The 24460-nt window shown below is 47.6% G+C and overlaps 2 protein-coding genes and 1 pseudogene across 3 annotated transcripts; 2 read left to right on the forward strand and 1 right to left on the reverse strand.

Annotated features, from left to right (window-relative positions):
• Positions 1-373: 373 nt before the first annotated feature.
• Positions 374-1582, reverse strand: LOC129342917 (uncharacterized). The gene has a single exon (XM_054998877.1). The coding sequence runs from the start codon at positions 1580-1582 to the stop codon at positions 374-376; it is 1209 nt and encodes a 402-aa protein (XP_054854852.1).
• ZBTB8A (zinc finger and BTB domain containing 8A) lies at positions 650-11379 on the forward strand. 2 transcript variants are annotated; one of them, XM_055000111.1, is made up of 4 exons: positions 650-896; positions 3699-4660; positions 8172-8341; positions 10682-11379. In XM_055000111.1, exons 2-4 carry the CDS (start codon positions 3721-3723, stop codon positions 11012-11014), a joined length of 1443 nt encoding a protein of 480 aa, XP_054856086.1. In that variant the 5' UTR covers positions 650-896; positions 3699-3720; the 3' UTR covers positions 11015-11379. The 2 variants fall into 2 exon arrangements, with proteins under 2 accessions (XP_054856086.1, XP_054856087.1); XM_055000112.1 differs by lacking the exon at positions 650-896 and adding an exon at positions 1492-1667.
• A 3605-nt stretch (positions 11380-14984) lies between these two features.
• On the forward strand, positions 14985-20879 carry LOC129343370 (ferritin heavy chain B-like; annotated as a pseudogene).
• Positions 20880-24460: the final 3581 nt, after the last annotated feature.

Genomic DNA, 24460 nt, shown 5'->3' on the forward strand with positions numbered 1-24460 from the left:
TAATAGCTAAAGCCATCACGCTTCGGCAAACAGGGCAGTGACCCCCTTCAAAACCTCCAGAGGCAGAGATCCTCAGAATGCCAGCGTGGTCACACTGGGGAGAAGCCTCGACAGGCTTGTAGCCAGAGTATTTTTCTTGGGGGGGGGATGCATCCAGTGGAGGCCAGCCCATGCCAAGGCAAACCTGGACTAGGGCGGGGCGGTCGGCAGTGCAATGCTCTTGCCATGGCTCGCCTCTGCGCCCCGGCGACTGTCCCTCCACGTCAACTGGTTGGCCACGGGTGGGATCCAGCAGCGCTCCTCTTCGGCGCTTCACGCCCTCGGGAGCCCCGCTGCTGCAAGGTCCGAGCCCGGGCTCGAGCCAAAGCGCGCCCTATCCGCGCGGGCCTTTGTGCTGGCGCGGCATGGCGTGGGAACCGGGCCGCTGCCTCTCGCGCTCGGGCGCCGCGCAAGTGGCCGTTCCCGGGGCCTGACGCTGTGCGGCGTTCCATCGGGCCCGGGCGGCGAGGGAGCCCGGCGCCCGCCCGGCGCCGCCTGGAGGAGGGCTCTCGGGGCCCCCTGGGCGGCCAGTGGGCGTGCGCAGAGCTGCGGGCGAGGCCCCTCCGGCCGCGCACAGTGCAGGGTAGGCGGGCGGGCGGGCGCCCGAGGGGCTCTCCTCCTTCCCTCCCTCTGCCTGCCTTCGCCTGCGCGCCTGGCTCCTCTCCTGCCGCGCTGGCTGCGTTGCCCCTTTAATTGTGTCCCCGGCCCTCGGGCGTCTCTCTCCAACGCCCACGTCAGCAACTACCTTTTGTTTCTCCGCCGGCCGGGCGCTCGCTCGCCTGCTTCGGGGCGCCGGAGCCCGGCCACGCTTCGCACCAGCCTCGCCGCAGCCCGGCGCGCCCCTCTCCACGGCAGCGGTAAGGCGGCGGCGGGCCGAGCTGGGCGTCTGGCGGTGCGGAGAGGGAGCCAGCCCGCGCCTGGGCTCGCCTCGGCCCGCTTGCGCCTTCTGGGCGGCGTCGGACAGCGCCCGGCCGGCCGCCGAACTAGTCCCGCCGGGCGCCATCGGCTGCCCCGGGCGCGGCATTCGGGCGGGCGGGCGGGCGGGCGAGGAAGGCAGGGCTGGCACAAAGGGCAGTGGGGGAGCCGGGCGCGGGCGTTCGGGCGGGTGGGCACTGCGGCACCGGCGCCCTCCCGAGGCCAGGCACCGGAGCTGTCCCTGGCGACTGGGCGGGCGCGCCGGGCGCCGTCGGGCGTCCAATTCGAGCCGGGCGCGCCGGAGAGTGACGGCGCCCCCTGCCAATGCTGCCCGCCCGCCGGGGCCGATCTGCAGCCCGGCGACGGCGCGCCTCGGACGGCCACCTGGCTGGCTGGGCTCCGCCTGGCGCGGCTGCTGGCTATGGCGCATCTTTGGAGGGGGCGGAGACGGGCCGTCGGAATCCGCCCCGGGGGGACGCCCGCGGGCGCCGTGCCTCGGCCGCCCCTCGGCCCTTGAAAAACTGGGCCTGCCCGCGAGTTCGCCACGGCGCTCGGGCCTCCAGGAGGGCCGGGTGCTGTTCGCCAGGGGCCCGGAGCCTTCGCTTGCTGTCCCCGAAGCGCGGATCATCTGGGAATCGGGCTGCCAGCAGGGAGCGGAGGCTCCGGCCAGCCATTGTGCCTCTCCGACAGCCGGCCTGCCCTCCCAGTTTCAGGTTGAAATGTGTCGTGTGAATTGGTAACGGGGGCCTGACCTGCTCGAGAGGCCTGCGGAGTCCAGGGAAGGCTCTGAATCGGGGGCTCTTTCGCGTAACCATGTGATGATTCATTTCCATGTGACAGTTTGACGACGGCGAAAAAGTTGCTGTTCTTCAGCTGTCACGGGTAGAACTTGTGCAGGCTGTGTGCTCGGTGCAGAGTCTGCTGTCGGGGAGAAACTTGACAAAAAACCTGCTGCTCCAGATTACGTCTGAACTAGCCTTTACTTCCTTGCGTGACTCAGAACTATCTTTACACCTCCCCCCCACCCATATACTTGTGAGAATTGATTATTCATTTCAGGCTCCCCAAAAAACTTGGCATTAAACCACGGGTTAAAGTGGGCAGATGTTTAGTAGGCTGCAGTTCTTCTGGTTTGGTAACCAGATCAGATGCACAATGTCACCCAGTTTCCAGGTTTTCTCCTGTTTTGATGCGCTCTTTCCCAAAATTTTGGGGGAAATTGCAGTCAGCGCCCCATGGCATGCCTGGTGGATGGCAAAGTGCACATCTTCCAAGGTCCTGTCCACATTAGCATCCTTACATCATTCCCCTAAACTACCATCCCAGGCACCACCTGCACCACTGGAAGGCTTTTACAATTTTTTTAAAAATCAGCAATTGCTATGGTGCTATAATACAACATTACAGCAATTGTTTCAATCTTCTAAGGCCTTTGTATTCCCAGCTTTTCTGTAAAAGTAAGACTCTAGCCCTTTTTGTTGCACAGCCAAAAGGGCTAGAGACTTAAAATGAAAGCTGGGAATTCAGAGAAGTAAATAGATAATGGCAAAAGTGTTCATTGTACTATAGCAATATAGTGTTACAGTGTTCATTGTACTATAGCAATATAGCAATTGCCAATTTTTTTAAAGCCCTCCAGTGCCATGTGGTGGAGAATCATGACTGTGGCCAAGGCAAGGAAAGGGAGGGGGAAACTGCCCTGTAGCTGCTCTATTGCTACTGTGAATGCCTCTGCATTTTCAGGAGCCATGAGAGCTTGTGGGAAATTGTTGCCTTATGGAAGCAGCCAGACATGAGTTTTCATGACTCGCTGTTCCTGGGCTCAGTCTGGACTACCTGACATGACTGGCACAGTGCCCGATTCAGCGCTGCTCCTTAGTGGCACTGCTTTCTTGGGTCTCTGTGAACCTCCTCCAAATTACAAAGCATGGTTGCAAGTATTTCTTTTGCTGTGAGCACACGAAGCCATCCCCCCAGTGTGGTCTGCCTTTCTGTAGGCCGGATTCAGTTCACATCAGACTGTATCTCATGAATTTCAAGGGTATTTGGGACCAAAAGAGGCATGGTGCAGGAGACACTTGAAGTCATTTTCTTGCTTTTTTTTTTTTAACGTAACTGGAGAGGCTGGGTAAAGGTTCCAAATTTGAATAGAACCACAGCTGAGGGGGAGGGGTGCAGAGACTTGCCTTGTGGCTTGTTCTCTTCCCCCCCCCCGCCACCCCCGGTAAGAATTTCCATAGACTTTCCTTTGTTTCAGAGCAAAGATAGCAAGTCCATATATTTTTTCAGTTGGGGAAAGAAGGTTATTGATCAGGGGGAAAAATCCTGGTAGGAAATAGGTTAAGTATCCTCTCCTCTAGTTACTGATGTTTGAATTTAATTTGGAGTCTGTCCCATCGCCCCCCACCTTCTGCTGCATTAAAAAAAAAATTTTAAAGCCTCCATAAACTGGGAGAGACTTCAAGCGTCTTCACATATTCTGTGGTCCTTCCTTCCGTCCGTCCGGCCATCCATCCATCCATCCATGTTTAAAATGTTAGCCTGCCACTGAGTACTTTAGGGAACGATCCTAACCAGAGCTAATCATAAGACCCATGGCACTCCGTGGCGCTTACTCCCAGGAGTGTTAGGATCGCAGCATTAATGTGTTTTTTAAATAGACTCCTTTAACATTAACAGCCTTTTCTTTTAAAAAATCATCTTGTTGGAGTAGAAAATGGAGATGATTTGTTCTCTTTTTGTAGAGGAACTCAGCCCAGTTTGAGAATGGAGATTTCTTCCCACCAGTTCCACCTCCTGCAGCAGTTAAATGAACAGCGCAGGCAGGACCTATTCTGTGACTGCAGCATTTTGGTCGAAGGGAAGGTCTTCAAAGCTCATCGGAATGTGCTCTTTGCCAGCAGTGGTTACTTCAAAATGCTTCTTTCCCAGTGCTCGAAGGAAGCCAGCCAGCCCACGACAGCCACTTTCCAGGCCTTTTCTCCAGAAACATTTTCCGTTATTCTGGATTTTGTGTATTCAGGCAAACTCTCCCTGACCGGGCAAAACGTGATTGAAGTCATGTCAGCTGCCAGCTATCTGCAAATGACCGACGTCATTAGTGTTTGCAAGACGTTCATTAAATCTTCATTGGACATCAGCGAGAAAGAAAAGGATCGCTATTTCAGTCTCTCGGACAAGGAAGTGAACTCCAATGGCGTGGAGCGTTTGTGTCTGTATGGGGCCGGCTGGAAAGTGGAGAGCAGCCCGCCCCATTCACATTTAAGCCCAGATCAAGGGACGTGTATAGTCAGTGGGAATTCGTGGAGCAATTTCAGCTATTACCCGTCCACTCAGCGAAATGCCCAGCAGCTGTCCAAGCAGGACCAGTGGCAAGATTCCATGAAGAAAGCCAGCCGACACATAGGATTGCCGCAGCCCTCGGACATCTCTCACTATAAATCAAGCAAGCTTGAGGACCGAGCTTCAGAGCCTGCAGGCCATGCACCTACGTCAGAAGAGGATGTCCAGATTGATTCGGAAGGTGATTCTGGCCACAGCGTCTACCAGTACGGTCAGGGATCTGACGCCCTTCCAAGAGGTTTGCCAATGCCACAGCAAGGGCATGAATCCCCCCATTCTGCTGGCAAGTTGAAATCACCCAAGGGGGATGAGCAATATCCTAGCATGCACTCAGTACTGGGAGTAATGGGGAGCTGGGCCGATGGTAAGCAGACCTGTTTTTTCGTTCAATGACAGTTGGGTATTGTATTATTTAAAAATAATTGTCAGTGATGATTACTTACATAGCCTAACTATTTTGCTCTCTAAAAATATCCAGAACTTGTTCGTTCATTATTTCAAAATCGAAAAGAGTCCAGTAGCACCTTTAAGACTAACCAACTTTACTGTAGCATAAGCTTTCGAGATTCACAGTTCTCTTCATCAGATGCGAGAACTTATGCATCATGCATCAGACGAAGAGAACTGTGATTCTCGAAAGCTTATGCTGCAGTAAAGTTGGTTAGTCTTAAAGGTGCTACTGGACTCTTTTCGATTTTTCTACTACAGACTAACACGGCCAACTCCTCTGGATTCATTATTTCAGTGAGCCCAAAATGCAGTTTTATGGTGTTTTGGATCCTGGAGAAAAGTTTATGGAAGGATTTGGTGAACTGGAGCATGCCCCACCTTCTCCCCTCAGCAGCTTGCTGCTCGTCTGCAAAATCCTTGTAAACCAGTATGAGGGGGTGATTTGTTGTACCAACTCCCCCTGTCATCTTTTCCATGGGATCCAATGTAATGATTTTTTTAGCATTTAGCTCTTTGTGTGTATGTAGGGGGGAGAATACAAAATGAGAAACAAATTCAGAATTGGTTGTTTCCATCAATACAGGCATGTATGGTCTCCGGAGAGGCAGCATATACACTTTCTAAATCAACTACATATATAACATGCAAATCATAAGGCAGACAGAATTTGTGCTCAGTTTTGTGCGTCCCATTCCACAAGTTATGTTGGAAGTCATCTTCCCAGTCTTGTTCTTGTTACTTGCCATAGTAATTGTTGGAAGACAGTGCATGAGCTCCTTCTGGCATAAATTAAAAAAGGAATATATTTGAAAACAGATATATCCTGTTGTTGAAGAAGAAAATGCGAGAAGTGTCTTCAGAGGATATTTGTGCTTCCTGCTCCCTTAGAAACATTTTCTTGGCATATCAATTTGGTACTGCCTTCAATGTGTCACATTTTCTCAGAGTTGTGTGTGTTATTTAAAAGTCTAGATGGTAGTGAGAACTATACAAAACAGATTTATTTTAAAACTGATATAGGCATAGTCAGGGCTTTTTTTCAGCGGGAATGTGGTGGAACAGAGTTCCGGCACCTCTTGAAAATGGCCACATGGCCGGTGGCCCCGCCCCCTGATCTCCAGACAGAGGGGAGTTTAGATTGCTGAGTGGTGCAGAGAGCATTCTAAACTCCCCTCTGTCTGGAGATCAGGGAGTGGGGCCACCGGCCATGTGGCCATTTTTGCCAAGGGCGATTTAAACTTTAAAAAACTCCCTCTTTGTTCCAGCTGACCCAAAGTGACATCATTGTATGGGCCTGAGGCCCACCACCTCTTTTCCCAGAAAAAAAGCCCTGGGCATAGTTTCCATTGTGCTCTCTTACCTTAGTCTTCTGCTGGAGAGGGACAGCACCAGTTAAAACACCTTAATTAATTAATGAAAACCTTGAATAGATCTAAATCCCCTAGGCACTTCTGGCACCAAACACAGCATCCACCAGGGCCGATTCCAGACGACTAACCTGAAGGCGCTGCATGCCGCCATGTTCTGGATTGCGACGGGGACGTCGCACCAAACTTGCGTGAAAACGTGATATTTCGCGTTTTCCCCGTCGTGATCCGGAACATGGCGGCATGCAGTGCCTTCAGGTTAGTCGTCTGGAATCGGCCCTGATCTGGTGGGCCATGGGCGCATATGCTAAAGAGCCACACTCCACCTAGCTGCTCAATGTTCACTGGCCCTTTACGAGTCAGACAGTCCATTGTTTAGTGGCTCCACCCTTGGGGTGAGAAAGGGGAATGGCTGGAGGTTGCTACAAGATTGCCATTGTTCCCTCCTGGGCATGGACATGTTGGATCTTGGCACACAACAGCTGTGGCTCAGAAGCTGACAAATGGGTGAGAATGTGGGCACCAGGATCCATGCCTGTTTGGTGATCTGCTCCTCCTTATCATGCCAACTCTGCAGCCAGTCCTGGCTTGCCCCTGAACAGTAAGCAGCAACTGCGGTACCAGCTAGAGCCTGCTCCATGGCCTGTGATAGATTTGGACCACTTTGACCAGTGGCTGGGGGAGAATCTGGAGAGAATCTTCCAAGACAGAACGCAAGAGGTGTGGGCCTCATTCGTCAGGGATTTACTCCAGGGCTTGGAGTTTGGCTGTGTCCCTACCCCAGCTACACACTATCCCAGTTGACTAAGCTCGAGGGCTGCTTGGTCTCCCAACAGAGTAAAATCATGGCGTTTCAGGGAATCCTTGTTTTGAAACATTTTTCAAAATAATATTTTGCCCCAATACAATATTTGCTACCCTGTGGAAAGTAGTGGCTCGCTAGGCCTGTTGGGACAACAGTGTGGGAGGGAAGGTTTAAGGCTCTTGATCCATATCATGCCTGCACTTGCCTGGGAATTAAATTCCAAGCATGGAACTCCCAGAGCACATCCATTGACAGGACCCATGGTAGACATGTGGGGGACACCTGGACTTTGTAACATGAAATGGTCTTGAGTCTCTTCTACTTCTGTCTTCCCCAGTGGTGCCTATGGTGGCACTGAGGAAGGGGAAAGCTACTTGAGGCCATGCCCCATTCATTGGCCTTCTCCAGAGCCCTGCAGAGGTGGAAAAATCCTGCCCTTATCCTAGGGTTACCAACCTCTAAGTGGGACCTGGAGATGTCCTGAAACTACAGCTGATCCCTTGTCTACAGTTCCCCTACTTCCCCTGGAGAAAACAGTTGCTTTAGAGGATGGACAGTATGGTACTATACTCCACTGAGGTCCCTCCTTTCCCCAAACCTCATCCTCTCCTAGCTCCAACCTGAATTTTTCAGGAATTTCCTAGGAACCCTGGTGTTGGCAACCCTTTCCTATCCCCAACTCATGCGAGGAGACTGAGCCACAAGGGAAGGCTTGTGGGCCTTGCTTTATTTCCAGTGAGGCTTTTGTAGAAGGCGCTAGCAGAAATGGGCCTTGTAGGCTACTTCTGTAAAGCCAGCACCACAGGAAACTGACTTCTCCACACCCTGCAGTCTCTGAAGTTGTCAGGCACACACCTATGGTGCGCTTGGGAAGTCTTGATCCTGGAGCTCTGTGCATTCAGCAACTACATCAGGCAAGCACAGAATGCAGTATTAGGTGCAAAGTTCTCAGCCATTCTTCAGAACAAATCAGCCATCTGTAAGGCTGCAGGAGTGTCTTGAAAGCCTGTTGCAGGTGATTGGCCAGGGAGGCAGGACCTCAGTGTGCTGCGTGGGCTTTTGCAGCTTGCCGCAAGTCATAGAAGCAGAATTGCACATTTGTTTAATCGGTATGAGTTGCAGAACTGGTTTTTTTTTTTTAATATTGGGTACACACACAGGTCCGATCAGTCAGTGTTTACATCCAGAGCTGCTGCTCTGCTGGGCAAATTATAGTTTTGCTGCGTTTTAACAGGATTGCTTCTCACAAACAGATGATCTGCCCAGGATGAGATTCAAGTGTCCCTTTTGTACCCATGTGGTGAAAAGGAAAGCGGACCTGAAGCGCCACCTTCGCTGCCACACAGGAGAACGGCCTTACCCCTGTGAAGCGTGCGGGAAGCGGTTCAGCAGGCTGGATCACTTAAGCAGCCACTTCCGGACAGTATGTATTGTCATGCACTCTCATTCAGCCGCAGCCCTCTTCACCCTGAATAACCAATGATGACGTGCAGAATTATGGACAGTGACCTCAGTCTTTGTGCAGGAAACTAACCTGATGCTGCCAGCAGGCTTCTAGGCAGATCAGCTGGAAGCCCCTTTCTTAAAGGGCAGTGAGTGAAAAGCCCAACTAAACGGTAATATGGGCATGATCCAGCCAAAGATAATCTCTTTGAATTTAGTGAGTTAACCACATACAAAAACATTTCCTTTTGAAATTAGCAGAGCTTCATTTGACTTTGGCTGGATCATGCTCTATATTATTATTATTTTAGCCGGATCTCTAGTCTGAAGTATCTCAAGGGGTAAGCCATGACAGATTATACTAAAACCAAAGTTGGTTTGTTAGTTTATTTGGGCCAGTGTGGTGTAGTGGTTAAAGTGTCAAACTAGGATCTGGGGGACCCGGGTCTGAATCCCTGCTCTGCCATGGAAGCTCACTAGGTGACCTTGGGCCAGTCATGGACTTTTCACCCTAACCTACTTCGCAGGATTGTTGTGAGGATGAAATGGAGGAGAGGAGAATGGTGTCCCCTTTGTGGGTCCCTATTGTGAAGATGGGGTATAAATGAAGTAAATAAATAATGTTTATATATTTTTATCCTACCCTTCCATCAAGGATCTCAGGGCAATGGACATGTTCTTCCCTCCTCTATTTTATCCTTCCAAAAGCTCTTTGAGATAGGTTCAGTTGAAAGAGAGGGACTGGCAAAAGGTCAACCACACCTGAACAGGGGTTAGAATCCATGTCTCCCCATTCCTAGTTTGACCCTCTGTCCACTGTACTGCGCTTTACTTTATTAATAACAACAACAATAAAGACATTTGATTTATATACCGCCCTTCAGAACAACTTAACGCCCACTCAGAACACTTTACAGAGTCTGTTGTTATTCTCCTCATGACAATCACCTTGTGAGGTGGGTGGGGCCGAGAGAGCTCAGAGAGAGCTGCAGGTGACCCAAGGTCACCAGCTGGCTTCAAGCAAAGGAGTAGTGAATCAAACCTAATTCTCCAGATTAGCGTCCTACTGCTCTTAACCACTACACCAAACTCAATGAATGATTAAAATGTAAAATTTGCCGCTAGAGCATATAGTGATGGCTTTAAAAGGGGATTAGACAAATACATGGTCCACCAGAGGCTACTAGCCATGGTACCTTGTGGGAACCTCTGTGTTCAGAGGCAGAACATTTCTGAATATCGGTGCTGGGAAGCAGTATTAGGTGAAGACCTCGGCCTCTGAGCCCTGTTGTTGGGCCTCCAGAATAACTGGCCACCCTGTGAGACAGGATGCTGGAGAAACACAATACAATTAAAATTACCCCTTACCATAAAATATTGTTCTATATCAATTATTAAAAGATGCCTGGTTACACTGATCAGTGTATTTAATTACTCAGTGAATTGCTTAATTTAGCAATTAATGCCTTCTGCCTGTCTCGTTATGAGTTATTGAAATAACTGATTTTTGAAGCATCGATTCAGGGACACATATGTCGAGGAACAAGCATGCAATGGCACTTATTTAATTTTTGTGTGAACTATTCAGTAATGGTCTCAGGTTTAATAACAACACTTACCATGGTGCTTTTAATGTTAAAAGTGCCTCCTATGCATTGTTGCAGTCCTTACAACCACCCTATAAGGAAGGCCATTATTATTATTTAGATGCAGGTGGCGAGACTGAGAGTGGCCTCTGTAAGGCTACCAAGAGGTGAACAAATAATGGCCCATGGGCCATATCCACTTGTCAGGAGCTTTTCATCTAAGCTTCAGGCCACTTGTCAGGAGCATTGGCAAACAGGGCAATGCTCCAAACACTGTGTAGCTGCATGTTCCCCACCACTCACCTAGAAAGTTTGTAACTGAGACAAGACTTGAACCAGGGGCTACCTGTATTTAAGCTCATTCCCTTAGGCATTGTGTTATACCATCTGCAACTTAAAACCAGCCGGCGCAATATCAGTATACCAAATTATACATTGAAGAGATACTGTAAAGTACCAGAACTTCTTCCAAGGTCTAATATCTGTTCCTTTTTTGTGTGTCGTAACTTGACCAGCCCTGGGCATGCAAGTGACATTGTGCACATCCATCTCAAAATAGTCCTCCTAAGCAAAGGGGCTTCCGTCTTTCTCAGGCCATTTAATTATTAATTTTCATCAACCCAAGCTTGGTTGAATGTTAAGTGTCCTGATACTGAGATGGCTAATATATGCAGAGGGAAAAAAAGCGTTTGCTTTTGAGCAACGATCAGTGACAACTTTTCCGATCTTCACAGATCCACCAAGCTTGCAAACCCATCTGCCGAAAGTGCAAGCGTCATGTGACTGAAATGACTGGGCAGGTGGTCCAGGAAGGGACGAGACGGTACAGACTTTGCAACGAATGTCTGTCCGAAGCAGGCATCGACAGCATCCGCATCGACCTGGACACAGAGCCACCACCTGAGTTCCCTCTGGAAGAAGACAAGGAATCCAGCTGGAATTATGGGGAAGACAACAAATCGGACATCGAGATTGTTGAGGATGGGTCAACTGACTTGGTCATCCAGCAAGTTGACGACAGCGATGATGAAGCAGAGGAAAAGGATATAAAACCAAATGTTAGCTAGTTACGAATGAACTGATGAAAGCCCCATCTTTTTCTGTTGCCCCTCCCTTTTGTCTTGACCATAGACTCCCAGCCAGCCCATGGTTAACATACCATCTATGATATAGGCTTCCTATGACTCGGTCTGAATTTGCATGCATTTATGGACATGCTGTGTGTCTCCTTTGAATTTAGTTACTCCCAAGTATCAATATTTTGTTGCATAAGAAAAAAACGTCCATCCCAAGATGGAATCATGTATGAACAATTAATTGCTAAACTGCGACCATGACAACTTTTGATATAGCCTGAATGGATCTCTTCTCAAGTCTTTTTAATGTTGGGGAAGGGGAGCAGCACCAAATAAAGTTAACAACTTCATTGTAAGTTACTCTATTAAAGCTTTTTCAAGCGTGATCCCCCCTGCAATCATATAAAGGTGTAGAAAGATTTATGCGGAAAACCCTATACAATAGCACACATTCATACTTCAACAACAACAACACACACAAAACCCAGTATTTGAGTATTCTTTTTGAGTTCTGTGGTCATATGTCAGTTTTAGCAATAAAATCATGGTCCGTATTTTATTAAATCATTCACTTCTGGATGGTGATACTGATTTCTTCCAGTTGGCTGCTATAACCAGAGAAATATTCCAATGTACATTAAATCATTCGATAGAATTTTGCTATTGGAGTTCTCACTATTCTCACCTGGCACATTTCCTCACTCTTTAGCACATCAGACTTCCAGATGTAATCGCCTCACTGGATGATCGCTTATAATGCTTAAAAAAAATGACTTAATTCCTCTAAATAAGAGGATAATTAAGAGTAATTCAGCCCACCAAAACCCACTTAGTGCATTTATAAGTCATGTTTAGGAAGCTATTTCTTGTAGGGTTTGCAGGAGAGGCTGCGCTGTTTTTAACCAGAACCCAAATATCAGGAACAGCAAGAGAGACTTCGGTCAACTTACTGCCAATAAATCTTGACTGTTCTTTTGGGGGTTTTTTTGCACTGTAGATATTTAGCCTGTCCATTCGCTAAAAGGCTCGAGGCAGTAAAAGTTATACTCAAAGGCATTTGATGGAACAAACAGTTTATAGTTGGGTACCTGAGGCTGAAAAATGAGTCTTCTCAGGGCCAACCAGGGTGAATCCAGGAGATACATGAGCTCTCAAGTTTAAAATTAAACATGAATTGCCACTGCAGGGGCTGACCAGTTGATTGAATCCAGCAGCCTGTTTTTTACAGGATTCTTCCACAGGGAGAGAAGTAGCATAGGGCTGCTTTTCATTAGGAAAATGCCCCAACAGGAAAGGATTAAGCCCTCCCTCCAAGAAGAAATATCCAGTCAGAGTAATCTTGATTCTCTCCCAAGTCACATGTGGCTTTTCCATCTCTCTCTGGCTGAAATTCTCTCACTTTTATCAGAACCATTTCAAGTGTCGCGATACATCTCGCTACTGGGTGAACAAAGCTGAAGGTATGTATGCACAAACGCACAAATTGATCTGGCAATCCTGGGTATTCCTTGAACCACCAGAGTAGGAAGTCAAGAACCGAGTCACTTGGCCTGCCTCGGTGTTTTGTATGGCAATGGTGAGGAAGGGACTCTTGGGTCTTGGTCACAAAAGGGCTGAGATGTGTTAGCTTGTGTGTTAGCAGGAGCTGATGCCTCCTATCAAACCACCTTTGCTATGTTCTGCCACAGTGTGGTTATGGGATTGTCAGACTGAACCCCCAGCTCACCCCTGAAACCCCATTTGGGGGGGGGGGTCTAGAGTAAGTTGCTTTCACTTAGTTTACCCTACCTCACGGTTGTTGTGAAGGCACAGGACAGAAGGATGACACATGCACATTATGAATGACAAAATGAGAATGGCATTTATGATCCCTGCAATTTGCATTGCAAATTGCATGAGACATCACGTGGCCAGGGCCACCACAACATAGCTGTGGGGCAGGTCCTACTTGGATGCAAAATCCTAGGGCATCTGAGGACCTGTGGAAGCAGGTGGAGTCCTTCCTGACCTGCTAGCAAACGACTGGTGAAAAGGGGAGAGTGTGAGTGTGAAAGATTGGAGAACTGCCATGAGCTCATCACCTCCAGAGTTAGACACTAAAAGGTTCCTGTCGCTGGCCACTTCCTGTTTCAAACAGGGCAAGAGGCATTGCAAGAGATATTTTTACATGACCGGAGCAAAGCCCAGAGAAAGTAGGTGACAGCATTTGTGTTCTTCCTCCTCTTTTTAGGGGTCTTAAAGGGCATAGAAGCCACTGTAGACCCCAGATTATCCACAGGAGGTGCACTCCATCATGGGGCATGTCAAATCAGTCCTGACTTCTCTGCTGAGTCCCCTGTCGGGTGCAGGTTACTGTCTGCCTATCCTGCAAGAGACTCCAGGAGTCCCCCATGCCAGGGTCTCTTTGGGCAAGCCACCCATTTCCAAAGGAGTTTCTGCAGCCCCCGTAACTGCCAGGTTGAGTTTGCAACACCTGTTGAGTTTGCAAACACTCCCCGCTGTGGTCTGCCTTCTTGCCTTGCTCAGGAATGTCTAAAGAGACTCTTCCAGGTTCATCAGCTAGCTATGACATCGCTTCCTGGTTGTGGAAGAGGGTTGGTTTGGGCTCTGCATGTTTGGCAACTGCTACACTTGGCAGGATTTCCTAGCACAGCACTATACAGTTTTATTATTACCTTCATTAGCCTTGCATGGAAGAATTAATGGCATTTTGACTCCATGCAGTAAAGGACTTTGGATCATTAAGCTGCAAAAAAGCCCCCCCCCCAAATGGCCCATGGGAGTGTTGAAGTAGTAAGTGGAGGGGGCTTGTGGGGGGATTAGCAGGAGCTGCAGTTGAGGAGGAGACATCCCCTTTTAAGGGCTTTGGGAAAGAATTGGGGTGTTGTGAAGGATAAGGGGTTGGTTGTTCCTCCCCCATTGTTAGTTATCCTTAATTGCAGCGTCCATCTCTCTGATTCTCTGATTCCTTAGCCTTGTAGATCCCACAGCTAGTATTAGAAAGGTGGGTGGTCTGCTATGTCCTAGGTCCATGTCTTTGCCTGGATTCCTTGTGTGTGTGTGTGTGTGTGTGTGTAAGCTCTTTGGGTGGGAAGGCAGCATGGTACAGCACAATTTTGTCAGCTCTCAAAAGCTAAGCAGCATTAGCACTTGGACTGATCTGCTGAGGAAGGCAATGGCAAACCACCTCAGTTCCTCACGTGCCTTGAACCCCTTGATGGAACTGCCATACATCAGTTGATGCCACTCACATACATATAAGCTCCTTGGGCTCTGACCTGGATAGCCCAGGCTAGCTCACTCTCTTCAGATCCTGAAAGCTAAACAGGGTTAGCCTTGGTCAGTACTTGGATGGGAGATCACCAAGAAAATCCAGGGTCCTTGCACCAAGGCAAGCAAGGACATTTCAATAACCCTAGCTAGTGTGTGGATTTGTGCACCTGCATCATTCTGCCTCCTTGGCCTAGTGGACTTGGAAGAGGTCTTGTTATGGATCAAGCACACCATTGGGAGGTGGGAGCTGCAGCCATGCAAATTCCCTGACATGGTCACATCTGGTGACCCCATGCTGAGGGAATGTGAATAAGAAAACGTTACCAGCAGAAAATAGACCCTGAGCAATGATGCCAGTATTATAGCAACAACTCACCTTGAGTGCTCACAGGATCAGTACTGTCCAGTTAAACTTTGCTGTTTCCCTGGCACCGGTGTACCTCCCCAGATGTCATGGCAACCTCTGTGGCACACTGCAGAGTCATGACCTCATCAGTAGCAAGGTTGCTAAAATTCTCAGGACAGTGTATTCATTGAGTGACTTCTGGCCCCACACTGGGATGTCTTGCTTTGAATTGTGCTAAAGGCCCGCAATGGTGAGCAACTTCTGTAGGAACTGTCTGCATGGAACTGGAATAGTCCCTGATTGGAGGGTCTTTTGCTGGCAGGTTTAGTACTGAGAGTAGCAATGGATTCTCGGACGCGCCAGAACTACCACCCAGATTGCGAGTTTGCTGTGAACCAGATGGTGAACTTGGAGCTGCATGCCAGTTTGGTCTATCTGTCCATGGTAAGGGTGGATGGGGTATATACACTTGTGAGGCTGAGTTCTGATTAAGGTGAGTTGCCCTAAAGTGGCCTTTGGTGGGCACCAGGAACTTGTTAATGTTCATCAGTGGTTGAAGATGTTTCCTTGCTAGGAGATACTCTGATCTCTAGACAGTTGTGTTGGTCAAGGATTTGGGTCAAGGACAGTTCTGTAGAGTCAGGATCCTTAGCCAACAGCACTGTCTAGAGAACAGATTAGCTCCTAGCAAGGACACATCTCCAGCCACTGATTTACTTCCTGGTTCCTACCAAGTTCCTCTCCTTATGTAGATATATCCATTTGGAATTTGAAAGCAGTGGGGAGACGGAGCTCCGAGATGACTGACAGGTGAAGTAACTCGGGGTGCAGGGCTCTGATAGGGGAAATCAATCTGTTACCGTGCAAGAATGCCTCTCTGCTTCCACCAGTGTTCTACTTGCATATTTTAAAATGAAGCAAACGTTACAAAGGAGCCATATGTTTCCAGAGATCTCTCCTTCAAAGAATGCCAAGAACTCCTCCCCGTCCCCAGTCTGGGAACCGGGCTGCAAGGAAACCAGAAAGAAACCCTTTTCCCTCTCATCATGTGCTCTGCTGTGACAGGGTCAGGGTGAACTTGTGTCTTTCAACACTCTAGGCTCTTTTCTTTACTTAACAGTGCACGAGACTGGCATTAGTAGTATTCCTGCTGGCTGGGAGGGCTGGCTGATTCTGCAAACCAGCAATGAGGACTGTGTTTGGGGCAACCCAGGAATCCTGGGCTCACATGAGACTCCAAACTGCTCAGGAAAGGAGGGAGTAAGAACATAACACACACCAACCCCAAGTCTTAGGAATGGATCAGGGAGAAGTCTTAAGAGAATGCACCATCAAGTGGGTTAAAGAGTGAAGAATGCAAAAATCAGCGGTGGGATCAAGCGGTAGCTTTCTGATAAAGGAAGGGGAGGTGATGATCACAGATTCCCCCTTCTACTGCTGATCTTAAATTCATCCTTAAATTCATCCAAGGAACAGCATTTTAGGGAGTTTTTCAGGCTACAGTCAGAAAGAGGAGACAAGGAGGTTCCATTGCATGGATGGAAATGCCATCTGTCAGCAGAATGATGGCTGGATCCTGCTCCAAGTATTCCCAGACTTAGGGTTGCCAACATTCAGGTAGGGCCTGGAGTTGTCTTGAAATTGCAACAGATCTCCAGACTTCAGAGATCAGATATTCTGGAGAAAATGACAGCTTTGGAGGGTGGCCTCTATGGCATCCCATCTGTGCTGCAGTTCCCTCTCCTCCTCAAACTCTGTCCTCCCTAGATTTTACCCCCAAATTTCCCCACCCAGACCTGGCAACCCCACCCTCATTGCTGCCTTAGAGGGAGTAATTTGGCTCCAACAAGCAGAGACTTGTGATATCTTTTCTTTATGTCCTTTACAAATGTACAGGTTGAGCAGGTTGTATTGGAATATGCAGACTCAAGCTCACAAGCAGGCCATGCTTGTTTGACAGCAACAGGAATACCTGGATTCCAAACACAACCCCTATCACTTTTGGCAAAACTGGTTTTGCCCTCCAGCCTAGCTGGTGGAAGCAGCTGATTAAAAAACAGTTCAGTTGAATCCACATTCACCCATTACCCGCGTGTTTATTGGATATCTTCCGTTTGCCTCCAATCCGCGATTTTCCCCTCTTCGTTCACATTCCTGCTTCCAATCCATCTTTCTTGCGCGTCCCTCCGGTCACACGGCCGCTCGAAAACCGCTTTTTGGGGCGGGACCTTTTTTCCCGCCCATTTTTTAAAAATTTGTTTAGCACACTTTTCCGTTATTTCAATTTTGCCTTATAAAGAAACATCATTGAAGATAATGATGCCTCTCTTTCCCCCACTGACAGCGCTGATGGCTCTCTCCCGTTTCTTTTTTGGAAATTTGGAAGCATGTGGGAAGCTTTCGTGGGCATTTCCTATGCAGGACAGTTCAGTGCCTGAATTTTACTGAAGTTTCACTTCCTTGGAGTGTCATTATTTCGATATTTCGTAATTTCGATATTACAGTAATATAAAATAAAAAAATAAAAAACAGTTAAAAAGGAAGTTTCGCGAGTCCGTTCTGAGGATGGATTCACCCCAAAATGATTTTTTAAACTACCAGATTTGATTCAGAAACAGCATAATCAATAAATCCAATGCTAGAAGTCAAAAACAGTCTTTTGCAGACTACGGAGCACTTGCAAGTTGAATCAGCCAATAGGAACTCTCGGAATGGCCAGAGAGACAAGAAGGGGGGTGGTTTTTTAAAAAAACGCGTAAATTGCGCATTGGCCCGTTCACGGCCACCGTGAAACTCCCGTTGAAAACCTGTGACCACATATTCGGGAGAAATGCGAATGAAATGCATCTGTTTAATGAGGTAATGTGACCGGCACTCGGGATTGCGTGGGGAATGCGGGGAACATGCGACTTAGAATGAGTAATGTGGATTCGACCTTCCTATCAAGCATAAAGGGTCAGTGACTTCTTTCGGTATCTTTAACATGGTTTAGAATAGCAAGATTCGAGTCTGGTAGCACTTTAGAAACCAACAAGATTTTCAGGATATAAGCTTTCAAGAGTCCACACTGCCTTTGTATCCGATGAAGGGATTTTTGACTCTTGAAAGCTGATACCTTGGAAATCTTGTATGTCTTTAAGGTGCTGCTGGACTCGAAGCTTGCTGTTCTACTGCAGGCCCACACAGCTACCCTCCTGAAACTATCGTTTAGAATAGTTTGTACAGTCACACATTCCCCACTTTTCCATGTGGTGAGAAATTCCAGGGGCTACGCTGGGGTGGGTTTGGTTTCCTTTGGGTGAGAGAGCATGGGAGGCAAAAGGAAGTACTTGTTAGCTCAGCAAGTAATTAACTTGCAATTCACTGATACAGGATATAGCGGTGGCTGTTTAAAAGCAGGTTTATGGAGGAGAGGTCCATCAGTGTGGAAGCAGCCAGCGTGGAAATACCAGTGCTAGGAGGTGGCATTGGGGAAGGCCTTGGCTTCTGTGCTCGGCTTGCAGGGGTTGTGGAGGTATGTGGTTTCTTGGGTGAATCTGGATGCTGGACTGGAGCGATCCAGCGCTAGTGCGTGTAGTGGTGGCATTAGGGCCAGGGGAAACCATTCAAATCCCCCCTTGCCACAAACCTTAGGGTGACCTTCATTCACTGTCTGCCCAGTCCACCGCATAGAGTTGTTGTGAGGATAAAATGGAGGAAGGCAGAACTGTATCTTGAACTCTTTGGAGAATGAGCAGGTGACAAGTGCACCAAATCATTAAAACACATTTGCTCCAGCAGCACAGCAGCTTTTATGTTCTTCTGGTACTCCAGAGAGAGAGGCAAAGAGGCCCACAACGAATAACGAAATTGCTTCCCCACAGCAGATCCCCAGAGAGAAAGAGCAAGCAGCCCAAGGCACTTCACCATCAGCCAGTTCACCTCATAGCTTCCTCTCTGTTCCCAAGCTCAAAAGAATGCTGTTTCTTTTCTCTCATACATTCTCTCTGTTTTTCAGAGAGAGAGGTCTATCCTGCTCCCTTCAGCTGGGTGGAGGAGGCAACTCTCATTCCAGAACTGAGGGATCAGGAGGTGATCCCTTAACCATTCACACTCTCTGAGAACCCTGAACAGCCCTTGGTCTTGAGGGTGTGGGGGTTGCCAGTCTCTGGATGGAGCCTGGCCATCTCTCAGAATGGCAACAGATCTCTAGACAACAGGGATCACCCACAGAAAATGGCTGCTTTGGAGGATGGAGTCTATATGCCTTGCTGAGTCTATAGGCCTTGCTGAGGCCCCTCCTCTCCCCAAACCCTTCTCTCCACCCCCAAATCTTTAGGAATTTCCCAACCCAGAGATGACAACCATCCTCAGTTCTCAGGCAGCAAAGACATAGTAAATGTCAGAAAAGTTGCAAATGCGGACATTTACCTGTAAAGTTTTACAAGACCCATAAGACATGTCAGGACGGTCTGATACTTACCCATAAACAGGCCCAGTACCTTGGAATGGCAGACCTGAATGGACGTGAAGGGTGCCTTCACTCTTAGCATTCAGGAAGGTGTGTGCAATAGCACATTTTGATAGCACATTTTGTAGAGGGTAAACTGCTTTGCTAATTGTGGTTTTTATCCTGTGTGTTGTTTTTATACAGTTGATGAATGAATAATGTTGTAAGCAACTCTGGGCCCTCTTTAGGGAGAAAAGTGAGGTATAAAAGTCTAAAATTAATTTTTAATTTTTGTTTTTGTGTGTTGCAGCTTGTTGCTGCTTTGTTAGCTGCCTTGATTCTAAGGAGGTAAGGCAGGATATAAATATATATATTTTTAAGATAAAATAAAGGAAGGCCTACTGAATGTTCCCAATAAAGAGGCCACCTTTCATACTCACTTCCATCCGTAATGAGTAAAAGATGGAGAAGAGGCTGTTTCCTTCTCCAGACCCAGTTCATAGATAGGCTAAAGAGTCATGAAATTGTTCCCATTGACTTGAGGCTTCTGTTTTCTTTGCAATTCCTGACTCCAGGCCTACTACTTTCAACGTGATGATGTGGCCCTCAAGCACGTGGCCGCCTTCCTAGAAGAGGAGTCTCTCAAGAAGCGAGGATTCGCAGAGAAGCTGTTGAAGCACCAGAACCAGCGAGGGGGGGTGCATCTTCTTCCAGGATATCAAGGTCCATTTGTCTCCTTTCTTGAGTGGGATAATTAAGATCCAGCCCAACTAGAAGGGGAAACTAAGGGGGCAGGACACCAATACCATGGGGACCTGCCTCAAATAAGTGCACTGTTTTGGGGGGAGGCATACAGGCAGCTTGTCAACAGGATAAACTGCTTTCTGGGGACTTGATCAAACGTCTTGTGATCTCTGTGGGCTGCTGGGACGTGCCTTGTAGTGGAACTGTCTACGCTACTGCAAAGTATTTGTGCACCTACAATGAGTCTCTTAACTCTTCCTTGTTCTTTATTAAACAGAAGCCAGAGCAGGATGAGTGGAGGAACAGCCTGGAGGCTTTGCAATGTGCCCTACAGCTGGAGAAGAGGAGGAACCAAGCTCTGTTGGACCTGCATCATCTGGCTGTAAAAGAGGGAGACCCACAGGTAGGCAGCTTAGTACTGGCTAATTGGAGGAATGGCTGAACAGGTGTGTGGGGGGAATAGAGAGAGGGTGCCCCAAATGGTGAGGCTCACTCTAGTGCCAGACGCAGTGGAGGGATCTGTGGGTTCTTGTGTTTTGGGGGAGGTGATCACTCAAACATAAGTTCGGACCTTTACTCCATCTAGCCTAGGCCTGACTGGCAAGACCTTTTTGGTCTCAGGAGGACTCATGTATTTTCCAACCATGTTACCCAAGACCTTCTCAACTGGGAATTGAACTTGGGACCCACCCACCCTGACCCACCCACCCTTAGGTTACCAAGGCCCTCCATGCACAGCCCTGGCTTCCTTGTGGGTGGAGAGGGGGCCAATCATGCAGTTATCTTAAGTTTGAGCAGCATAAGGGATGAGGGATATCTAAGCTCCCATCCCATTCCATCACCTGTTCTTGTGGATGATGTGTGGCGTGTAAGCCCTGAGGAGTCTCTTTCTTCCCTTCTCTGTGCAGTTGTGTAACTTCCTAAAGTCTCAATTTTTGGTGGATCAAGTACAGGCTATTAAGCAGTTGGGAGACCACCTCTCCAACCTGAAGCGCCTGGGAGTGCCCCAGGATGGCATGGGGGAGCACCTGTTTGACAAACTCACCCTTGGAAACAGCCAATGACGTTTTGCTGCAGTAAAGCAGCTTTTGGTTGAATCCACTGAAGGAGAAGGTATGCCTGTGTGCATTTTTAGTCTGAGGAGTGTGCTAAGAATTCTGCTGGAGTTCAGTCCCCTTTCAGAGACCTACAGTGCCCAAGATTCCAAGAAAAGGGAGAGCAAATGAATACTAAAGCAGTTTTCTTCTGTAAAATGCCTGTTTCCAAGATGGAGAAATTAATTTCTCCTTGCACCCCAAAGCTGAGCCTTGTTCTGGATGTGGGGTGGGGTCTGGTGTCAATGGCATTTATGTGGGGAAAGAGGGGCATGCGGTTGCTTCACAATACTGAGAAGACAAGGCACAAATCATCCTTTTTTACTTCCCTAGAATACACAGAGGCAGGAACTCTTGTGCAAGAGTAGGAATGCTGGCAGCGCCGGATGCAACCACGGAACTTTGTTGCTTCTATAAAGCCATGTGGCACCTTAAGGCTTAGCTGATCTGTTGCATTGTAAGCACTGATGGGAGATATGGTGCACCAAAATACATGCTGAATACATGCCAAGGTCCTGCCTCCAGTCCTTGGGGTCTGAAGAAATCGCTAGCTCTTGGGGGGGGGGCTTTCCTTCCCTCTGTTCCTACTTTCCCTGCCCCAGTCCCAGAGGCAGCATCTTGGCTGCCCTATAATCCTGTATCACTGATGCCTCCTTGGATGTTGGGCTGCATCTGAAGAGCAGTGCTTGACTTTGCCAGGGTGCCTCATGGCTTTCTGAGCTCTGCTACTGTTTGGTCCAGAACTGCTTCACTTGTGAATTGTGGCTCTTCAAACAGAAGCCCTTTGCAAACTAGGTCTTCCAAGAGGCATCCTGCTTCTGGGAGTGGGTGTATTCCACATGTGCGTACACCTACAAATAATAACAGCAGCAGCAGCAACAACATTCAATTTATATACTGCCCTTCAGGACAACTTAACATCCACTCAGCAGTTTACAAAGTATGCTATTCTTATCCCCGTAACAATCACCCTGTGAGGTGGGTGGGGCTGAGAGAGCTCTTGAAGAGCTGTGACTCACCCAAGGTCACCCAACTGGCTTCAAGTGGGGAATCCAACCCGGCCCAGCACTGTTAACGCTACACCAAACTGTCAGTACAGACATGCGGCCTATAGGTTTCTGCATTGGTTTGATATCCTGCCCTCATCTGAACGGATTTTGGATGTGGGGGGAGTTAATTTACAATAGTGTTTCTGCATTCCCTGTGCATGTAGAACCCCCTCAGCTTTGTCTAGAGGTGGCCTGTGTAGCTATCTGCACAGATTAGCATATGATACAGCCCCTTCATTATTAGAACATATGAGCATTGAGATATCACCTGAATAATTTTGTTAAGATGTTTAAGTACTAGCCTTCAGACATCACAAAGCAGCACTTTCCTACCTCCCCCTGCTGCACTGGCTCTCTGAAACTTTGTTCCTGGGGGGGGGGGGGTCAACAGGCCAAAAGTGGGGGTCTGATGTGGGAAGGGGAGTTAGCAGAAATCACTGACCCCTCTCTTCCACAGAGGAAAATGCCATTTCAGCAGAGGAACTGGTAGGATACATGTTGCTGTTATGGAAAAAAAAGATTTAGAATTAATAATAGACATTTACAGCAGGGGAAATTGTTCTTTCCTGCTCCTGGAAGGAATTTTCCAGTCTCTGGAGGAGTGGCTCTATATGTTTTGATACCTGACTGTTGCAATGAAACTGATACAGTGTATGTGGAAAGAAATTCTACTTAAAACTGTTTTGGCCAAAACTAGTACCTCTGTTGTTTTGGAACAGTAAGTTTTATGATAATAAGGCTGCATATGGCATCTTCTCAACAGGAATAAAGGACTGGAATGTGAACTTTCGGGTTATGTATAAACCATCAACCAACACAATGAAAAATAGCCAAATATATGGTCTTGGTTTAGGAGCAGATACTGATGGATTTGGGTAAAATACCCATTATGATGGACAGGATGAGGCAGGAGGGATTTATATTTTAAGAAACCAGGAAGAGAAGGGTTGTGGCTCTTGTACATTTTGTGAATTATTTTTCCATATTTGGTTGGATCCTGCCAATTTTTCATTGCTAGAAACAGATTTTCTTCCTTCTCTGGGAACCCCTTTTGAAAATAATATATTTGGGATTTGGAATTCTGTGTGGACAAAAACCCAAGGGGGTTTGGGGGAGGATCTGTAGCAAGGAGCCTCCCCCCTTTTGGGGTAGTGAAAACCCACTGAGCTGTCAGCATTTGATTTTATTTTAGCATCTGTTAAGAAAAAAGATGTTTTAACAATTCAGTGTGATGTGAAAATGATATAATTCCCATTGTTCTTTTTAAATTTTTGGCAGAGGAGAAATTTCCGAGAAACAAATCCTGGAGTTTTTATCTGTTGTATGCCTCTCCTATGGCAGTATGTTAATCATGTCATTTAGTCTAAATCAAAATCTGTCCTTCCTTAGAGATGTCTGAAGCCTGTTGAAACCAATTGAGTTCTGACTGCAGACAGTATCATCTGTGCTTTCACTAAACCATGCCAGGTGGGATAGGCCAGTCAATACTGCCAGGACTGCTTGTTTAGTGACCACAGTCAAATATTTCATGGAGCCAAGAATGCTAGTGTGCGCAGACAACTGCTTCCTCATTCATTAGCATGCCATCTTTTAGCCAGGGCAGCAGTGACGGCAGTTGATGCCAAAGCCCTGCAGTAGCCTGCAGCAAATCTAGCAGCATGGCAAAGCTCCCCCTAATGGCCACATGCTGTAACCCCAGGCATCTCCAAAAAAGAATGGATGTCTATACCCATAGCCAAGATCATTTAAAACATAAATTTTATTTTTACTGTAACATTGTTGCTGTTTTTAGCACAAGGCTCAAGCCTTTTTTGCTTTAAAAATACTTGACCTCTGCCTTCTCTTGATTACTCAAATGCCAAACCAGGCTAAGGGCACTTGCCCCAATGAATGAGCTCGAGTGAGGGGTACATGGTAAGAGGTTTATAAAATTATGCACAAGGTGAAGAAAGTGGACAGAAAGAACTTTTTTCTTCTGCCTCTCCCATCATTCTAACTCGGGGGCACCCAATAAAGTTGATGGCAATAGGTTCAGGATGGCCAAAAAGAAGCTCTACTTAATTCAATGAATATCTAATTTGGGAAATTCACTGCCAGCGCATATTGATAGCTTTGAGGACCGATGGTGTTAAGAGGGAATAAGACAGATTTATCTACAGCTACTATCTCATGTTGACTAAAGGGAACCTTCATATTTAGAGGCAGTAAACATCTGAAACCTGACAGTTTTGGCCACTTTATGCAATAGGATGCTGGCCTTGAGAAACCATGGCCTGATCTGACAAGACTCTTCGTAGTGTATGTCCAGGGGAAAAAGAGCCTATTCAGGCCTGGACTTGTTCCTCCTTTAGGCTTATAGAGAGGATATAAATTAGGGGTTTCATTACAAGGTGTGAGAGAGCAAATGTTGGATTGTGATCTGTTGGGTGAAAAGCAGGCATATGAAGTATTTTAGACAAGTAAACACATTTTGAGTTTCTAATTGTAGTTTGACAGAAGTAG

The sequence above is a fragment of the Eublepharis macularius genome, chromosome 15 (assembly GCF_028583425.1).
Source record: "Eublepharis macularius isolate TG4126 chromosome 15, MPM_Emac_v1.0, whole genome shotgun sequence".
Classification (NCBI taxonomy): Eukaryota; Metazoa; Chordata; class Lepidosauria; order Squamata; family Eublepharidae; genus Eublepharis; species Eublepharis macularius.